The 18,585-nt window shown below is 48.9% G+C and overlaps 1 protein-coding gene across 1 annotated transcript in view; it reads left to right on the plus strand.

Annotated features, from left to right (window-relative positions):
- The window catches only part of LOC311223559 (CUB and sushi domain-containing protein 3-like), a gene marked incomplete at both ends in the record, with an annotated part of 752,195 nt that overhangs the window by 119,016 nt on the left and 614,594 nt on the right, over nt 1-18,585 (plus strand). The window contains 1 exon segment of the mRNA XM_084308339.1: nt 15,906-16,093. Within this exon segment, the coding sequence (XP_084164465.1) occupies nt 15,906-16,093 (188 nt within the window).

Genomic DNA, 18,585 nt, shown 5'->3' on the forward strand with positions numbered 1-18,585 from the left:
ACTTGACAGTCTTCTCAGGGTGCAGTTCCCTCTCTCAGGGCGCAGTTCCCTCTCTCAGGGCGCAGTTCCCTCTATCAGGATGCAGTTCCCTCTCTCAGGGCGCAGTTCCCTCTCTCAGGGCGCAGTTCCCTCTATCAGGATGCAGTTCCCTCTCTCAGGATCAATTCCCTCTCTCAGGGCGCAGTTCCCTCTCTCAGGGTGCAGTTCTAATAGAAGAAAGACATAAATAATAGGCAACAATTAAACCTGAATATTAAACATATGATTTGATACTTTCTGAGAAATGTATACCCCTTTCTCCACTGCCGATCCCCCTCTTGACCTGCACTTAGTGTGTGTACACCATTGAGTACAATGCAATTACTCTTTTGGTTGGACAAATAGTCTCACTGGACAATAAGGGATCCCAGCTAGGATTTTAAGTAGAAGACACAATGGCTAACTTGTAACTAAATGGAGCTCATCAGCGTGTTGTTAGATTAGAGGACTGTGTGACAATGTGAACAGGGGACAGAGGACTGTGTGATGTGTCCAGCTGGAACAGGGTACAGAGGTTTATTGACGCTCCTTTTCATGCTCAACCGGTCCGCGTGACCTCACGTATCGATGCAGGCTGATAGGAGATAGGGACACAGTCTGGCTGCTAGGAGATAGGGACACAGTCTGGCTGCTAGGAGATAGGGACACAGTCTGGCTGCTAGGAGATAGGGACACAGTCTGGCTGCTAGGAGATAGGGACACAGTGTAGTTAAGAGATAGGGACACAGTGTAGTTAAGAGATAGGGACACAGTGTAGTTAAGAGATAGGGACACACTGTAGTTAAGATATCGGGACACACTGTGGCTGCTAAGCTGAACGTGGCAGCAGTATAACATGGCTGAGTATGTGGCATCAGTGTCTCTGTAACTGAGGGGTACAATTCCCTGACTGTATTAATCAAGTATTAGTATCATTAAACTACTACCGTGTTATGTACATTACTGGCCTTACTGTACACAAGTATATTAGATGACAACACTTCCACAATGAAACGGTTTCCACACAAATACTCGTTTAGAATATTTATTACATCAAAAGGGTATTATTACATTTATCATTTGAATGCACTTGTAAGGCAAAGAATGTGCGTAGGCAAGTCAATACTGAATATTAGGAATTCTCTATTGTACTCTGGGAAGGGGTGTACTACCGGTTGTAAGCCAGCAGGGGGAGGCAATGCTCTATGAAAGTCAATGGGTCCACGGAGGCGATCTTACTCCCTGGAGCAGCGGAGAAAGGCAGCCTCTGTACTCTCAACGTGCGCGCCGCGCAGATGAAATCCGTGGAGCCTCTGGTACGACAGAGACGGGCTCGAGTGATGTCGTCACGGGCATGTAGATCCCACAGCAGTGGGTGTAGACGGTTCTCTGCTCCAGCAGCTTGGTGAAGAATGAAGAATAATAATCCTTGCCGGAAAGTGGCTCTGCTGGTCCGGTGTAGGTATCCTCCGTGGTGCGCGGTGGTCCACGGTTGAACTTGACGTTACTATCCTTATTAGCACGCGGCAATAAGTGCTCTTATGTAGACACACAATTACCCACTTCACGTGGTCTTTGACTCGTAATGAAGGCTTTTACTAGTAAGGAGCGAACGATACGTTAAACAAACGTATTAGGATAACACGAGACTCTATCTTGGGGCATGGTGTTATTCACTGTCAAAGATGCAAAGAAAAATCCTAATTAATATTCTCCTTTGTTTCATCACAATTTACTCAAGCCTAGTAATAGAATATGCAAATGGGACTTGTAGAAGTTGAGCAATATTCCATTCACTTAGGTATGTATTTAGGCGGATTTTCAGAAAATAGGGCTCCGGGCTTAAGAGGTTAACAGTTTAAAGTTGTCTTTACCTTCTCTGTTTGGTATCCACAGTCAAACAGGAGGGAAACTTGACAGTCTTCTCAGGGTGCAGTTCCCTCTCTCAGGGTGCAGTTCCCTCTCTCAGGGCGCAGTTCCCTCTATCAGGATGCAGTTCCCTCTCTCAGGGCGCAGTTCCCTCTCTCAGGGCGCAGTTCCCTCTATCAGGATGCAGTTCCCTCTCTCAGGATCAATTCCCTCTCTCAGGGCGCAGTTCCCTCTCTCAGGGTGCAGTTCTAATAGAAGAAAGACATAAATAATAGGCAACAATTAAACCTGAATATTAAACATATGATTTGATACTTTCTGAGAAATGTATACCCCTTTCTCCACTGCCGATCCCCCTCTTGACCTGCACTTAGTGTGTGTACACCATTGAGTACAATGCAATTACTCTTTTGGTTGGACAAATAGTCTCACTGGACAATAAGGGATCCCAGCTAGGATTTTAAGTAGAAGACACAATGGCTAACTTGTAACTAAATGGAGCTCATCAGCGTGTTGTTAGATTAGAGGACTGTGTGACAATGTGAACAGGGGACAGAGGACTGTGTGATGTGTCCAGCTGGAACAGGGTACAGAGGTTTATTGACGCTCCTTTTCATGCTCAACCGGTCCGCGTGACCTCACGTATCGATGCAGGCTGATAGGAGATAGGGACACAGTCTGGCTGCTAGGAGATAGGGACACAGTCTGGCTGCTAGGAGATAGGGACACAGTCTGGCTGCTAGGAGATAGGGACACAGTCTGGCTGCTAGGAGATAGGGACACAGTGTAGTTAAGAGATAGGGACACAGTGTAGTTAAGAGATAGGGACACAGTGTAGTTAAGAGATAGGGACACACTGTAGTTAAGATATCGGGACACACTGTGGCTGCTAAGCTGAACGTGGCAGCAGTATAACATGGCTGAGTATGTGGCATCAGTGTCTCTGTAACTGAGGGGTACAATTCCCTGACTGTATTAATCAAGTATTAGTATCATTAAACTACTACCGTGTTATGTACATTACTGGCCTTACTGTACACAAGTATATTAGATGACAACACTTCCACAATGAAACGGTTTCCACACAAATACTCGTTTAGAATATTTATTACATCAAAAGGGTATTATTACATTTATCATTTGAATGCACTTGTAAGGCAAAGAATGTGCGTAGGCAAGTCAATACTGAATATTAGGAATTCTCTATTGTACTCTGGGAAGGGGTGTACTACCGGTTGTAAGCCAGCAGGGGGAGGCAATGCTCTATGAAAGTCAATGGGTCCACGGAGGCGATCTTACTCCCTGGAGCAGCGGAGAAAGGCAGCCTCTGTACTCTCAACGTGCGCGCCGCGCAGATGAAATCCGTGGAGCCTCTGGTACGACAGAGACGGGCTCGAGTGATGTCGTCACGGGCATGTAGATCCCACAGCAGTGGGTGTAGACGGTTCTCTGCTCCAGCAGCTTGGTGAAGAATGAAGAATAATAATCCTTGCCGGAAAGTGGCTCTGCTGGTCCGGTGTAGGTATCCTCCGTGGTGCGCGGTGGTCCACGGTTGAACTTGACGTTACTATCCTTATTAGCACGCGGCAATAAGTGCTCTTATGTAGACACACAATTACCCACTTCACGTGGTCTTTGACTCGTAATGAAGGCTTTTACTAGTAAGGAGCGAACGATACGTTAAACAAACGTATTAGGATAACACGAGACTCTATCTTGGGGCAATACGAGCCCTATTCTGCCCACGTTGCGTAGTGGGGAGAGACGTCACTTGGATAACTGGAACTGAACGAGACTGAACGGGACAAGGGACTAAGAGGAATTCTACATTTCTTGCGCCCTATTTATATGTACGGTGGACAAATAGTGCCACTCTGCTTTCGGTAGCCGTATTCATGGGCAGAAGCGGGCATGTTAAGACAAGTCATGTCGGTAGCTTTCAAGTCAGCTCTAGGGGGGTAAGTCACTGGCGCCTAGGGGATCGCTTCCAATAGGAGAACGAATATTATGGTCTGTCCTGTACCAGGTAAAGGGATATTCCGTGTATATGTACAAAGAATATACAAGGGATATCAAACGATATACAAATATTATACATGGGATCTCAGGCAATAAATATATATATTCGGTTTAATCTGACCCTTTGTAACAGCCGCCCCCTAATTAGTCCCACCTAATTAGCTAAGCAGAGACAGATTAACCGCACTGTCCACTACTCAATGTCCGTTGTGAGGGTAGGCAGGTCACAAAGTCAGGGGTCATGGTCGTCATTAAGCGAGTCGGGGAGCCTTGGCGACTCTATCAGCTTCGCCACGGGTCGGTTGTAGGTCCGCCCTTGGCCGAGCACTTCTGCCACTCTGACCTTTCCGTCGGCACCAGTGGTCACTTTGCTTACGCGGCCGGCCGGCCACGCAGCTCGGGGTAGTGACTGGTCTATGGTCATGACGACTGGACGGGATGAAGGGGGGCTTAGGAGGGAGCGGGCCTGAGACTGCTTTGATCTGTGCTTGGCTGTGCTTTCTCCTCCTCCGTCTGTTTCTCTTGTTTGCTCTGTACCCCGTCTGAGGAGGGGCCGGTCCCGGCCGCCCCGTCAAGGAGTCGCTTGGGGTGCTGGGTTCGAGGTCAGCTACGTCTGGAGCGCAGCTGAGGGGGGTGGAATTCCGAACTCCCTCTGGTACCCACGGTTCTCTCACGGGCCTCTCGCTTAATGTCAATAGCCTCTGCTGTACGGGGGAGAGGCCGGTGTCGCTCGCCTCTGTGTGTAGGCAGCGTGTAGACGTGGGTTGACTGTCAAGTCCGTAGAGGGGGCCCTGGAGCGTCCATCCCAGTCGGGTCTGAACCGCGACTGGGCATCCTTTGGGTCCGACGTGGGCCGCCTCAATTGGGAGAATGAGGTCCGCGTGGTCGGAGCCGATGAGCAGGGTCGGTGTCGCGCCGTCGATAAGCGGTATAGGTAGTTGACGTAGGTGCACATACTTAGCCATCAGCTGTGGGATGGGGTAGGTGTACTGAGACAGGCCTATGTCGTGGCTGGTGAAGACGTTGCTTATACTATACTGCTTCTCGGGCTGGTCCATCGCTGCTATCTCGAAGGAGACCTTTTCACCCTTTATGGTCTTCTGGTCCCTTCTGATGGTGCGTATGGTCATTGTATCTTTGACACCCCGCAGGCCCAACTGGGCTGCTGCGGAAGCGAGGAGGAGAGTCTTTTCAGACCCATCGTCCAGGACGGCGTAAGTGTCCAGGACCTTGTCCTCGTAGCTCAGGAGCACTCTGACCACTTTGAGGAGCACACGGGGGGTCCCGCTATGCTGGTCAATGTGGAGCACTCCTGTGGGTGGTGACATAGGATCTATATGGTGCGAATCGCACCGTGGCTCCCAGTGTCTGCCGTAGCAGTCGGGACACCAGGGAGCGGTCTGGTGGAACTTTGGTGCTGGTGCCACCGCCTCGGCATGGTACATTACCGCGACGGGCCCACTCTGTTGTCCTGGCTGACGCCTGTTGATGTCATGCAGGACCTCCAAGTGGGTGCCGCCGCACCTGCTGCACTTCTTTTTCAAGCGGCACTCAGCTGCTAGGTGGCTGCGCGCGCAGCGGAAGCAGCGGCGGTGGTCCTTGACCCACTGACTCACATCATCCGTGGTCAGCTTCTTGAAGTCTTCGCACTGATACAGCCGATGTTCTCCCTCACAGTACTGGCACTCAATCTTCCACTGGTCCTCTTTCGTCGAGGGGGTGTTGTGGTTCTTGTGTGGTACTGATTCGGCTTGGTGCATAACGGTCACCAACCGGCGGTTATCCGTTTGTCCCCGAGGTCCGAGTCTTGGGCTTGGTCCACTCCATACGAACGTGTCGAGTCGTAGGCTACTGACCTCCCTGGCGAGGAACTCAGATAGGTCTAGGAGGGATGCCTCTGGACCGTTGGGGTCGCGGTAGTCTCTCTGCCGCCTGAAGCGCTCTTGTCGGGCGGGAGGGAGCTTCTCTAATATCCTCTCTACGTTAGAGTTAGCGTACAGTTCGTAGATACCCTTTTCCTTTTGGGACCCCAGCATCCCTACCAGGGACTGTACCTTGATAGACAGGTCATCTAGCGCTCTGTTGTCTCTGGCTGGGGGGAGACGGTCAATGTCTCTTATCTCCTGTATCACGTAGTCCCATACGCGTCCATACCGTTGGTCGAGTGCTGCTAGAGCCGCTGTGTATGGGGTAGTAGAGTTGGCATAGGCCAGCGCTATATTGTGCGCTCGGGGCACCTTGAGGTGCTTCAATAGGGTAGCATACTTGTGGCGTTCATCAGCTACATCAACCATCATTGTCTCTAAGCACATCCGTAGCTCCGTGTACTGTGCTCGGTTCTCATGGGTGAAGTCTGGAAACGTCGGTGCGCCAAGGTACGATGCCATGGATGACTGGCACATCGGTGAGCGTTGGGGAAGAGGCCTCCTAGGCGAGTCTCCCCGTGCGTGTCGTCTTGGGCTGGTACTTGGTGGGTACCGAAGGTCGGGTACCCAGGTGCTGTCCCTCGGGGCTGGCGGTGCGTCAAACTCACCCGTGAGTTGAGTCGGGGGTTTGTAGCGCAGGGCCTCGGGGCTGACTTCTGGGCTGTACTGGACCTCCTGGCCCAGAGTACGTTGCTGCTGGTCGGCTTGACATTCCTCCTCTTCCTCTGCTAGGATCTGGAGTCTTCTGTTCAGTCTCTCGGCGTGGTCCGATTCTTCCCGGTTGCTGGGTCTCGTATGGACCGGCTGGGGAGGGGGTTCGGAGACGTGGACAGGATCCTCCTGTTGGCGGGGTCCCGGGTCGCTTCGTCGGGTAGGGGAATGTGTCCTAGACCCATGTCTTGACGATCTCTGAGAGCTCCGTGTGGAGTGAGGGGGTGTCGCCATGGCAACCAGTTTGTCCATCAGCTCCGCCTGCAGCCGGTCGCGCTCTGCCTCGCGCTGGGCATGGGCGGCGTCGCGCGCTGCTTCGCGCTGGGCATTGGCGACGTCGCGCTGCGCATTGGCGCTGGCCTGGGCAGCGTCGCGCTGTGCGTTGGCGGCGTCGCGCTGGGCATGTGCGACGTCGCGCTGTGCATTGGCGGCGGCGTGCTGTGCATCGGCGCGGCTTCTCTCAATGTTCTCTTCTGTCTGGAGGCGTCTGGTCTCCAGTCTTATGCGGTCGTCTTCACTCCTTTGTTGCGCCTGGAAGCGCTCTCGCTCGACTGCAAAATGTTCGCGCTCGCGCGTCTGTTGCGCTTGAAGTCGATCGCGTTCGGTGGAGGCTGCCAGGGTGGCGATGAGTGCTTGCGCCAGCATCTTGTCCGACGCGCTGGGGGAAGACGCCGTTCGGGGCGATCGGCTCCCGGCAGTACTTGTTGGAGACCCGTTCTCCTGTTGCGTACCGAGGAGACCCATCTCCTGGGTGCGCGTCTCTTCTTGTGGTGGGTCGGGTTCCATCCCGGGAGGGCTTTCTTTATCCTGGAGCGCTCCGGGGACTACCTCGTCGGCGTTGTCGGGGGATAAAGTCATGTCAGTTCCCTCCTGGTCCCCACCGTGAGCTTGGTCAGTTACATTATAACCCACTAGGGCCTCTGTTGGCGGGGTAGCCTGGTTGGTAGGGTCGGACATAATTTTACTATCCGCTTTAGTTATTTTATCCGTATCTAATTTCCCTTTAAAGCTAGGTATTGGACTGACAGAGTATGCCTCTAGATAGGGAGGTGGCTGCCGTCTGCGCTGCGGGCGATCTAGCTTAGGAGAACCGTTTGTGGAGTGTTTGTCATCGGCCATGTCAATATTAATATTATATTAATATTACGCTAATTATCTCCGGCTCGAAGGACCAATTGTAACTGAGGGGTACAATTCCCTGACTGTATTAATCAAGTATTAGTATCATTAAACTACTACCGTGTTATGTACATTACTGGCCTTACTGTACACAAGTATATTAGATGACAACACTTCCACAATGAAACGGTTTCCACACAAATACTCGTTTAGAATATTTATTACATCAAAAGGGTATTATTACATTTATCATTTGAATGCACTTGTAAGGCAAAGAATGTGCGTAGGCAAGTCAATACTGAATATTAGGAATTCTCTATTGTACTCTGGGAAGGGGTGTACTACCGGTTGTAAGCCAGCAGGGGGAGGCAATGCTCTATGAAAGTCAATTGGTCCACGGAGGCGATCTTACTCCCTGGAGCAGCGGAGAAAGGCAGCCTCTGTACTCTCAACGTGCGCGCCGCGCAGATGAAATCCGTGGAGCCTCTGGTACGACAGAGACGGGCTCGAGTGATGTCGTCACGGGCATGTAGATCCCACAGCAGTGGGTGTAGACGGTTCTCTGCTCCAGCAGCTTGGTGAAGAATGAAGAATAATAATCCTTGCCGGAAAGTGGCTCTGCTGGTCCGGTGTAGGTATCCTCCGTGGTGCGCGGTGGTCCACGGTTGAACTTGACGTTACTATCCTTATTAGCACGCGGCAATAAGTGCTCTTATGTAGACACACAATTACCCACTTCACGTGGTCTTTGACTCGTAATGAAGGCTTTTACTAGTAAGGAGCGAACGATACGTTAAACAAACGTATTAGGATAACACAAGACTCTATCTTGGGGCAATACGAGCCCTATTCTGCCCACGTTGCGTAGTGGGGAGAGACGTCACTTGGATAACTGGAACTGAACGAGACTGAACGGGACAAGGGACTAAGAGGAATTCTACATTTCTTGCGCCCTATTTATATGTACGGTGGACAAATAGTGCCGCTCTGCTTTCGGTAGCCGTATTCATGGGCAGAAGCGGGCATGTTAAGACAAGTCATGTCGGTAGCTTTCAAGTCAGCTCTAGGGGGGTAAGTCACTGGCGCCTAGGGGATCGCTTCCAATAGGAGAACGAATATTATGGTCTGTCCTGTACCAGGTAAAGGGATATTCCGTGTATATGTACAAAGAATATACAAGGGATATCAAACGATATACAAATATTATACATGGGATCTCAGGCAATAAATATATATATTCGGTTTAATCTGACCCTTTGTAACAATCTCTATAACATGGCTGAGTATGTGGCAGCAGTGTCTCTATAACATGGCTGAGTATGTGGCAGCAGTGTCTCTATAACATGGCTGAGTATGTGGCAGCAGTGTCTCTATAACATGGCTGATTATGTGGCAGCAGTGTCTCTATAACATGGCTGAGTATGTGGCAGCAGTGTCTCTATAACATGGCTGAGTACGCACGCCGAGCGTGGTCACAAACCTCGCCGTATTGATCGGCGCATCACACAGCTGCGGCCTGTTTCCTTTTCTAAAGACACATCCTCGAGTTCCGTCACGGCGACAGGGAAGATGCCGCTTCAACTGGACCTCAAGTGTCTTGACCAAAACAAAGCGCTCTATTTCAAACAGTCTGCACCTTCTCTCTGAGTAATGTACCTTATCTCTGAGTAATGTACCTTCTCTCTGAGTAATGTACCTTCTCTCTGAGTAATGAAGGGTAATTCCCTTCCGGCCCAGAGTCTCTGAGGAGGACATTGTGTTCAGTAGCTGTGTGATGTCCTCCTCTCTCAGTAGCTGTGTGATGTCCTCCTCTCTCAGTAGCTGTGTGATGTCCTCCTCTCTCAGTAGCTGTGTGATGTCCTCCTCTCTCAGTAGCTGTGTGATGTCCTCCTCTCTCAGTAGCTGTGTGATGTCTTCCTCTCTCAGTAGCTGTGTGATGTCCTCCTCTCTCAGTAGCTGTGTGATGTCCTCCTCTCTCAGTAGCTGTGTGATGTCCTCCTCTCTCAGTAGCTGTGTGATGTCCTCCTCTCTCAGTAGCTGTGTGGTGTCCTCCTCTGGTCAGAATTTATTGAAAGGATAGCCCCTTGAGATGCAGCATCTCATTTTAGAGGGGGTCCTATGCACAAACGTAAAACATTACATACAGTACAAGTACACAATACACACATGTACAGATACAGTTACTGTAGCTTGCTCACCCTCTCCCACCCACACCCCCATTCACCAACTCATTTTAAACAAAGAAGTCAAGTATACAGTACAATGACCTATCTCAAAGTCAGAAATAGACGTATGTACAAGCAGTGTTAAAAGCATGCACAGGTAGTTTCAAGATGTGAATACAGTGAAGTATTGAAGCGGCCAAGAGAGGTAAAGGATCTGAGAGAAAGAGGAAGGTTGTTCCAGTCAGATGGAGCTTTGTAATGGAATGACCTTCGTCCAGCTACAGAAAATATTCTTCTGGGAACAGTAAAATAGGGATGTTGTGAATGTCTAAGCGGGTATGGTGATGTATATGGTTCCAGAGACTGTTTCAAGTAAGAAGGACAGTTAAAGTGAACACATTTAAAAAGGAATAGGTACCAGTGAAGTTGCCTTCTTGCCTTAGGCTGCAGCCAATCAAGCGAACTATACAGAGAGCAGTGGTGTGTTCTGTATGGACACCTCACCACAAATCTACATGGGGAGTTATATAATACATTGAGAGGTTTGAGATTAGTGTATGTGGTGTTCATATATACAATATCAGCATAATCTACAATGGGAAGTAGTACTTGGGAGATTATTCTTTTCTAATTTGTATTATTCCTCTCTCAGTAGCTGTGTGATGTCTTCCTCCCTGCTCCAGATACGACTGCATCCATGTTCCTTATCCTCCCGTGTCTGTCTCAGACCCTGCTTCTCCTTCACCAGGGGGGCAGAGGTGCTCACCAGATCTCATTACATCCCACGTCAACCTGAGATGTATTGTCTCTGTGCGTTTGTTTGTTTGTTTGTGTGAGTGTGTGTCCTCAGTTTCAGTCTGCTGTGTGTGTGTGTATGTGTGTCTGTGTGCATTTGCTGTGTGTTGCAAGATATCTTTGCAACCCGTTCATGATGGATCCATAAAACAAAGACGATGGATGCTTAGCGGGGGCCATGAGACTAAATAGCATCTATGACCTTAACGTGGGAGAAGGTCGTCGTGACGGCACTGTGTTTTATTGTCTCACCCCTTAAAGCCACTTAATACACTCTGGGCTAGATCCACAAAGAATGCATTGCACGGTGCTAATTGCACCCTTACTTACAATTCATTATGAATTGAAAATGGGGGACCCTGATGTCTGCATCCCCTTAACAATTGTGTGTATTGAGCCGTACTGTATTGTACCCATTCTGCAAGCTGTTAATAAAATGTTCATTCAATCAATCACTGCACGTAAAAGGGTGCAACACATGCCTTTCGATGCACAACCCGCATCTCAATTGCCTCTGGTGTTTGTGGTGAATCTCCCTCCCCGTCGAAATCCGCTCCCAACCTACTCCTGGGTTGAACGACGCACGCGATCAACTAACAATAGGCTCTATATCGGATACCTTGGATTCAACCGCTCAGTGTATTTCATGGAAAGAGCTAAATATTTGTGTACACCCGGGCATGCAACTATATGATCCATATGACTAATCTCCGTCTCCCTCGGGGACCCTTTCCTATTCTCCCAGACAGGATGGAGTTAGTCACGTCTGCCTGCCTCTCGTCTCCTCTGCCTCTGAATACCAGCAATTTGGGAGATGGCTTCGTTTACAGACACACGCACAGAGAGAAACACACCAGCTCAGACCATAATTGCGGTTATTTTCCCATCGTATTCTTCTGTCATCTGCCATCGTAATAATACATTCTGGCATACAAGTCTTGTCAAATGGGTGGCTCGCTTCAGAGTGAGTGTGGTTGTTCAAGGGCACTCAAGTCGTACAGCTTCTCCCCCCGCAGCCACGCAGAGGTCGTCAGGGTGTCGTGTTTCAGAGGCCGTCATGGTGCCGTGTTTCAGAGGTCGTCAGGGTGTCGTGTTTCAGAGGCCGTCAGGGTGTCGTGTTTCAGAGGTCGTCTGGGTGTCGTGTTTCAGAGGTCGTCAGGGCGTCGTGTTTCAGAGGCCGTCAGGGTGTCGTGTTCCAGAGGCCGTCAGGGTGTCGTGTTTCAGAGGCCGTCATGGTGTCGTGTTTCAGAGGCCGTCAGGGTGTCGTGTTTCAGAGGGTGTCAGGGTGTCGTGTTTCAGAGGCCGTCAGGGTGTCGTGTTTCAGAGGCCGCCAGGGTGTCGTGTTTCAGAGAACCCTCTGGGTGTCGTGTTTCAGAGGTCGTCAGGGCGTCGTGTTTCAGAGGCCGTCAGGGTGTCGTGTTTCAGAGGCCGTCAGGGTGTCGTGTTTCAGAGGCCGTCAGGGTGTCGTGTTTCAGAGGCCGTCATGGTGTCGTGTTTCAGAGGCCGTCAGGGTGTCGTGTTTCAGAGGCCGTCATGGTGCCGTGTTTCAGAGGCCGTCAGGGTGTCGTGTTTCAGAGAACCCTCTGGGTGTCGTGTTTCAGAGGTCGTCAGGGCGTCGTGTTTCAGAGGCCGTCAGGGTGTCGTGTTTCAGAGGCCGTCAGGGTGTCGTGTTTCAGAGGCCGTCAGGGTGTCGTGTTTCAGAGGGTGTCAGGGTGTCGTGTTTCAGAGGGTGTCAGGGTGTCGTGTTTCAGAGGGTGTCAGGGTGTCGTGTTTCAGAGGCCGTCATGGTGTCGTGTTTCAGAGGCCGGTAGGGTGTCGTGTTTCAGAGGCCGTCAGGGTGTCGTGTTTCAGAGAACCCTCTGGGTGTCGTGTTTCAGAGGTCGTCAGGGCGTCGTGTTTCAGAGGCCGTCAGGGTGTCGTGTTTCAGAGGCCGTCAGGGTGTCGTGTTTCAGAGGCCGCCAGGGTGTCGTGTTTCAGAGGTCGTCAGGGTGTCGTGTTTCAGAGGTCGTCATGGTGTCGTGTTTCAGAGGCCGGCAGGGTGTCGTGTTTCAGAGGTCGTCAGGGTGTCGTGTTCCAGAGGCCGTCAGGGTGTCGTGTTTCAGAGGCCGTCATGGTGTCGTGTTTCAGAGGCCGGTAGGGTGTCGTGTTTCAGAGGTCGTCAGGGTGTCGTGTTTCAGAGGCCGTCATCAGGGTGTCGGGTTTCAGAGGCCGGCAGGGTGTCGTGTTTCAGAGAGGGAACCACCTGACACAATATACTGAGTCATGTTTCAGTGAAGACACCACCTGACACGAGATACTGAGTCATGTTTCAGTGAAGACACCACCTGACAGGAGATACTGAGTCGTGTTTCAGAGCTGTCAACACCTGACAGGAGATGCTGAGTCATGTTTCAGAGCCGTCACCACCTGACAGGAGATGCTGAGTCATGTTTCAGTGAAGACACCACCTGACACGAGATGCTGAGTCATGTTTCAGAGCCGTCACCACCTGACACGAGATGCTGAGTCATGTTTCAGTGAAGACACCACCTGACACGAGATGCTGAGTCATGTTTCAGAGCCGTCACCACCTGACAGGAGATGCTGAGTCATGTTTCAGTGAAGACACCACCTGACACGAGATGCTGAGTCATGTTTCAGAGCCGTCACCACCTGACAGGAGATGCTGAGTCATGTTTCAGTGAAGACACCACCTGACACGAGATGCTGAGTCATGTTTCAGAGCCGTCACCACCTGAGAGGAGATGCTGAGTCATGTTTCAGACCCGTCACCACCTGACACGAGATGCTGAGTCATGTTTCAGAGCCATCACCACCTCACGGTGGAAGCGGACGTGTTTCAGAGGGAATGGTTGCAACCGCACGTTGTATCAAAAGTTACAGCGTGGTTTTTTAAGGCCAGTTATGTGCGTTTCTCATATTCAATTCTCATAGTTTCCGAGGAACTTATAGTGTAAGTTCCTCAACTAATCGATCGAAAGGAGCTGTAGTCGACTGCCAACCTCTTAGTAAAAAGAAATAATAATAATAATATTATTATAATTTTTTGAATTATTATTATTACTTTTTTCTATCATTCTTTACAAAAGCAAAATAGTTCAAGTTCAAGTTTCTTTATAGTTGTCATACAAAAATAAGGAATACTTTTATATGAAATGCTTTTTCCTGTTCTGCTCCTGAGAGTGTGCTAGATAAAAGTAAAATAGATAAGTAAAAAAAAGAAAAGTCAAAAGTACGTAACAAGTGTAAACAAAAGTGTTCAATATACATATATACAATATACAATACAGAGTAGAAAAAAATTTGTAACTGAGTTAGAATACAATATACAGTACAATGCAGAAATGGGATGAGGTACAACTTAGGGTAAGTTGCATAAGAGGCCTATAAGCGTGGCTAACTGCCTAAGAAAACGGGCACAGAGGCACTGAAAGAGGATTTCACCCATCTAATGAACACACTAGGCAAATATCAAGATGTATCAGTTTGACCAATTGCATGCTTTCGCAGAGGACAAGAAGCCTTCAGTCGACTTATTCACACATTAAGCACCCCCACAGCCCAAATGGAATGACCCTACCTATCTTTTAGTTGTTTTGCATTCGGGGGGTTAAAGGCAAATTTCGCCCAATCAAAGTCGACTATACAAATCCTTAGTCGGGAACAGACCTACCGGCCACGTTGTACAGTGTAATTACCTAACCCTGCAATGGAAACACTTTAGAATACCGGCCAGGTTGTACAGTGTATTACCTAACCCTGCAATGGAAACACTTTATAATACCGGCCACGTTCTACCGTGTAATTACCCAACCCTGCAATGGAAACACTTTATAATACCGGCCACGTTGTACAGTTTAATTACCTAACCCCAGGGCCGGAGTGGGGAAATCATTCAAGCCGGGAACTATAGTGTGAAATATAGCCCCAGTCAGGCCACGTTGTACAGTGTAATTACCCGGAACCTCGTAGGAATCCTTCCATATCAAATATGACTGGTTCCTACTGAGGAAATACAGAGTAACAGCAGTGGCGTCTGGTTTTATGAAGTTTACATTGTTCTCCTGTTCTTATACTCTGTACATTCAGAATACTTGTGTTCCAGGGGGTTACAGGGTAAACTCTCTGAATCACCAAGGAAGGACAATAATGATGATCTAGCGTTGATTTCAGGAAGATTTGATAATCAAGCCGAAAAATACAACGTGTTTTGTGTATTCCACTAAGGGCTATTATTGCGTCTTTCTCTGAATTACTAGAAATCACCAAAACTATACTCATATTCAAAACGGTATTAAACGGAAAATGTACAGATGAAAAAACAATCAGTTTTGTACAGTTGACTGCAAGCAACTCACTGATAATCGACGAGTGTATTAGACCCATAGTCATAATTTAAGATATATTTAAGCACTCGCAAATCTCCCACTCCCTCCCATTGATTAAAGCGGTGGCGCTCTGGCGCTCTCTGGCGCACTTAAGCGTGGCGGTCAATGAGTTAAGGTCGCCTAGTTTGCTCTGAACAGGGCAAATCTGCATGTTGCTATGATGCCCCTCTAGCTCATGGAATGAACTCAAACGGTCCTTAAAAGCTTGAGATGATCCCTCTCTGTTGCAGTTTAAAGCCTTGATCTCCAACCTTTGTCAATCATGTTGTACGTGTTTTAATTGATTTGTTATCCTCGCTCTTTGCCTTGTCTTGTTGTCTCTTTATGATTATAGATATATATGCTGCTTTTTGTGTTGCCTATCTCTGTATGTACACTCGACGTTGACTGTAAAATGAGTAGTAGCTGGAGCTCAGTGGTAGTAAAATGATGTTGTGTATCACGACTCATACAGGCTTCACTACTCGGGCTGATAAGCACCTCAGCTTCATCATACAGTCCTGACACATAAGGGGACCCGAGACACTCTCACAGTCACACTTCATCTGGCACAAACTAGATCCTTGCCATTTTCTCTCTCTCTCTCTCTCGTCCTCTCTCTCTCTCTCTCTCTCTCATCTCTCTCTCTCTCTCTCTCTCTCTCTCTCTCTCTTCTCTCTCTCTCTCTCTCTCTCTATATCTCTCTCTCTCTCTAATCTCTCTCTCTCTCTCTCTCTCTCTCTCTCTCTCTCTCTATCTCTCTCTCTCTCTCTCGCTCTCTCTCTCTCTCTATCTCTCTCTCTCTCTCTCTCTATCTCTCTCTCTCTCTCTCCTCTCTCTCTCACCCTCTCTCTCTCTCTCTCTCTTCTCTCTCTCTCTCATCTCTCTCTCTCTCTCTCTCTCTCTCTCGCTCTCAGCTTTCGGCCACAACGAGTGTCCTGACCCCGGCATCCCGCTGAACGCCAGGCGTTTCGGAGACAGTTTCCAGCTGGGCAGCTCGGTGTCGGTGGTGTGTGAGGAGGGCTTCATCAAGACGCAGGGGGCCGACACTGTCACCTGTCAGCCGCAGGAGGGCCGCGTGATGTGGAGCGGACTGATCCCAAGTGTGAAGTACGACGGAGGCATCATGGGTAATGAGTTGGGCGCGGCGTACGTGCGGGCGGGCGCACAAGGGGAGGAGAGAGGGAGAACGAGTGATTTGAGTGAGGCATGGGTGAATCACTTCTATGATAGAGTTTCACGTTAGCATTTCACGTTAGCAGTTAGCATTTCACGTTAGCAGTTAGCATTTCACGTTAGCAGTTAGCATTTCACATTAGCAGTTAGCATTTCACATTAGCAGTTAGGCATTTCACGTCAGCAGTTAGCATTTCACGTCAGCAGTTAGCATTTCACGTCAGCAGTTAGCATTTCACGTCAGCAGTTAGCATTTCACGTTAGCAGTTAGCATTTCACGTTAGCAGTTAGCATTTTCACGTTAGCAGTTAGCATTTCACATTAGCAGTTAGCAATTCATGTTAGCAGTTAGCATTTCACGTAGCAGTTAGCATTTCCTAGATGACAGTGTGGCCAGCTGGGGGCGATAGGTGACCGTGATAGGTTCACAGATTGTTCTGCACAAATAACAATCTGTATAAGTCATAAATAACAATCTGTCTAGTCAAAGTCATAAATAACAATCTGTATAGTCAAAGTCATAAATAACAATCTGTATAGTCAAAGTCACAAATAACAATATGTATAGTCAAAGTCATGGATAACAATATGTATAGTCAAAGTCATAAATAAACAATCTGTATAGTCAAAGTCATCAAATAACAATCTGTATAGTCAAAGTCATAAATAACAATCTGTATAGTGAGAGTCATGCCTCCAAGAGGAGTTAACTGTAGAGAAAGTGGAGTGAGTGGAGGAAACCTTTAAACTCCATACATATTTAAAATTGTAATAAAGACCATCATAAAACTTTATTTCCTGCTATCAAAATAAAAGCGTGAGTCTCCAACGCGCCGCACTTTTAAATTCCAACAGCCGGCGTCTCTTTATTACTGTTCTGTCCTCGAGATGAACTGATATGGAGATAATTATCTGAAGGCAGTTGTTAAAACCTACTCAAAAATTCAACACAATATGCATTTTCACTTAGTTTGGCAAATTGCAGTCTCTATCTCTGTAGCACCCAACCTTGGGCTACGCAGGCTCAATGGCTGCCATACACTGGCACCAGGCACACATCACACCTACACACGGACTACCATACACTGGCACCAGGCACACATCACACTACACACTGACTACCATACACTGGCACCAGGCACACATCACACTACACACTGACTACCATACACTGGCACCAGGCACACATCAACACTACACACTGACTACCATACACTGGCACCAGACACACATCACAATTACACACCAGACTACCATACAACTGGCACCAGACACACATCACACTACACAATGAACTACCATACACTGGCACCAGGCACACATCACACTAAACACTGACTACCATACACTGGCACCAGGCACACATCACACTACACACTGACTACCATACACTGGCACCAAGGCACACATCACACTACACACTGACTACCCATACACTGGCACCAGGCACACATCACACTACACACTGACTACCATACACTGGCACCAGGCACACATCACACTACACACTGACTACCATACACTGGCACCAGACACACATCACACTACACAATGTCCTACCATAGACTGGCACCAGGCACACGTCACACTACACACTGACTACCATACACTGGCACCAGACCACACATCACATTACACACGGACTACCATACACTGGCACCCAGACACACATCACACTACACAATGACTACCATACACTGGCACCAGGCACACATCACACTAAACACTGACTACCATACACTGGCACCAGGCACACATCACACTACACACTGACTACCATTACACTGGCACCAGGCACACATCACACTACACCCTGACTACCATACACTGGCACCAGGCACACATCACACTACACACTGACTACCATACACCTGGCACCAGGCACACATCACACTACACACTGACTACCATACACTGGCACCAGACACACATCACACTACACAATGACTACCATACACTGGCACCAGGCACACGTCACACTACACACTGACTACCATACACTGGCACCAAGCACACATCACACTACACACTGACTATCATACACTGGCACCAGGCACACATCACACTACACACTGACTACCATACACTGGCACCAGGCACACATCACACTACACACTGACTACCATACACTGGCACCAGGCACACATCACACTACACACTGACTACCATACACTGGCACCAGGCACACATCACACTACACACTGACTACCATACACTGGCACCAGGCACACATCACACTACACAATGGCTGAACGGCCTCAGGAGACAGGAAGTGATATCAGCCAATTAAGAGGGAAGGGATGATTAGGGTGGCCTTGATGTCAGAGACCTGATTGGGAATTTGGCCAGGAACGTTGGGGAGCCCCCTACTCTTTATGATAGGCGTCCTGGGTTCTTTAACGACCAAATTCAGTCAGGACC

The sequence above is a fragment of the Notolepis coatsorum genome (assembly GCF_963971535.1).
Source record: "Notolepis coatsorum genome assembly, chromosome: 2".
Lineage (NCBI taxonomy): Eukaryota > Metazoa > Chordata > Actinopteri > Aulopiformes > Paralepididae > Notolepis > Notolepis coatsorum.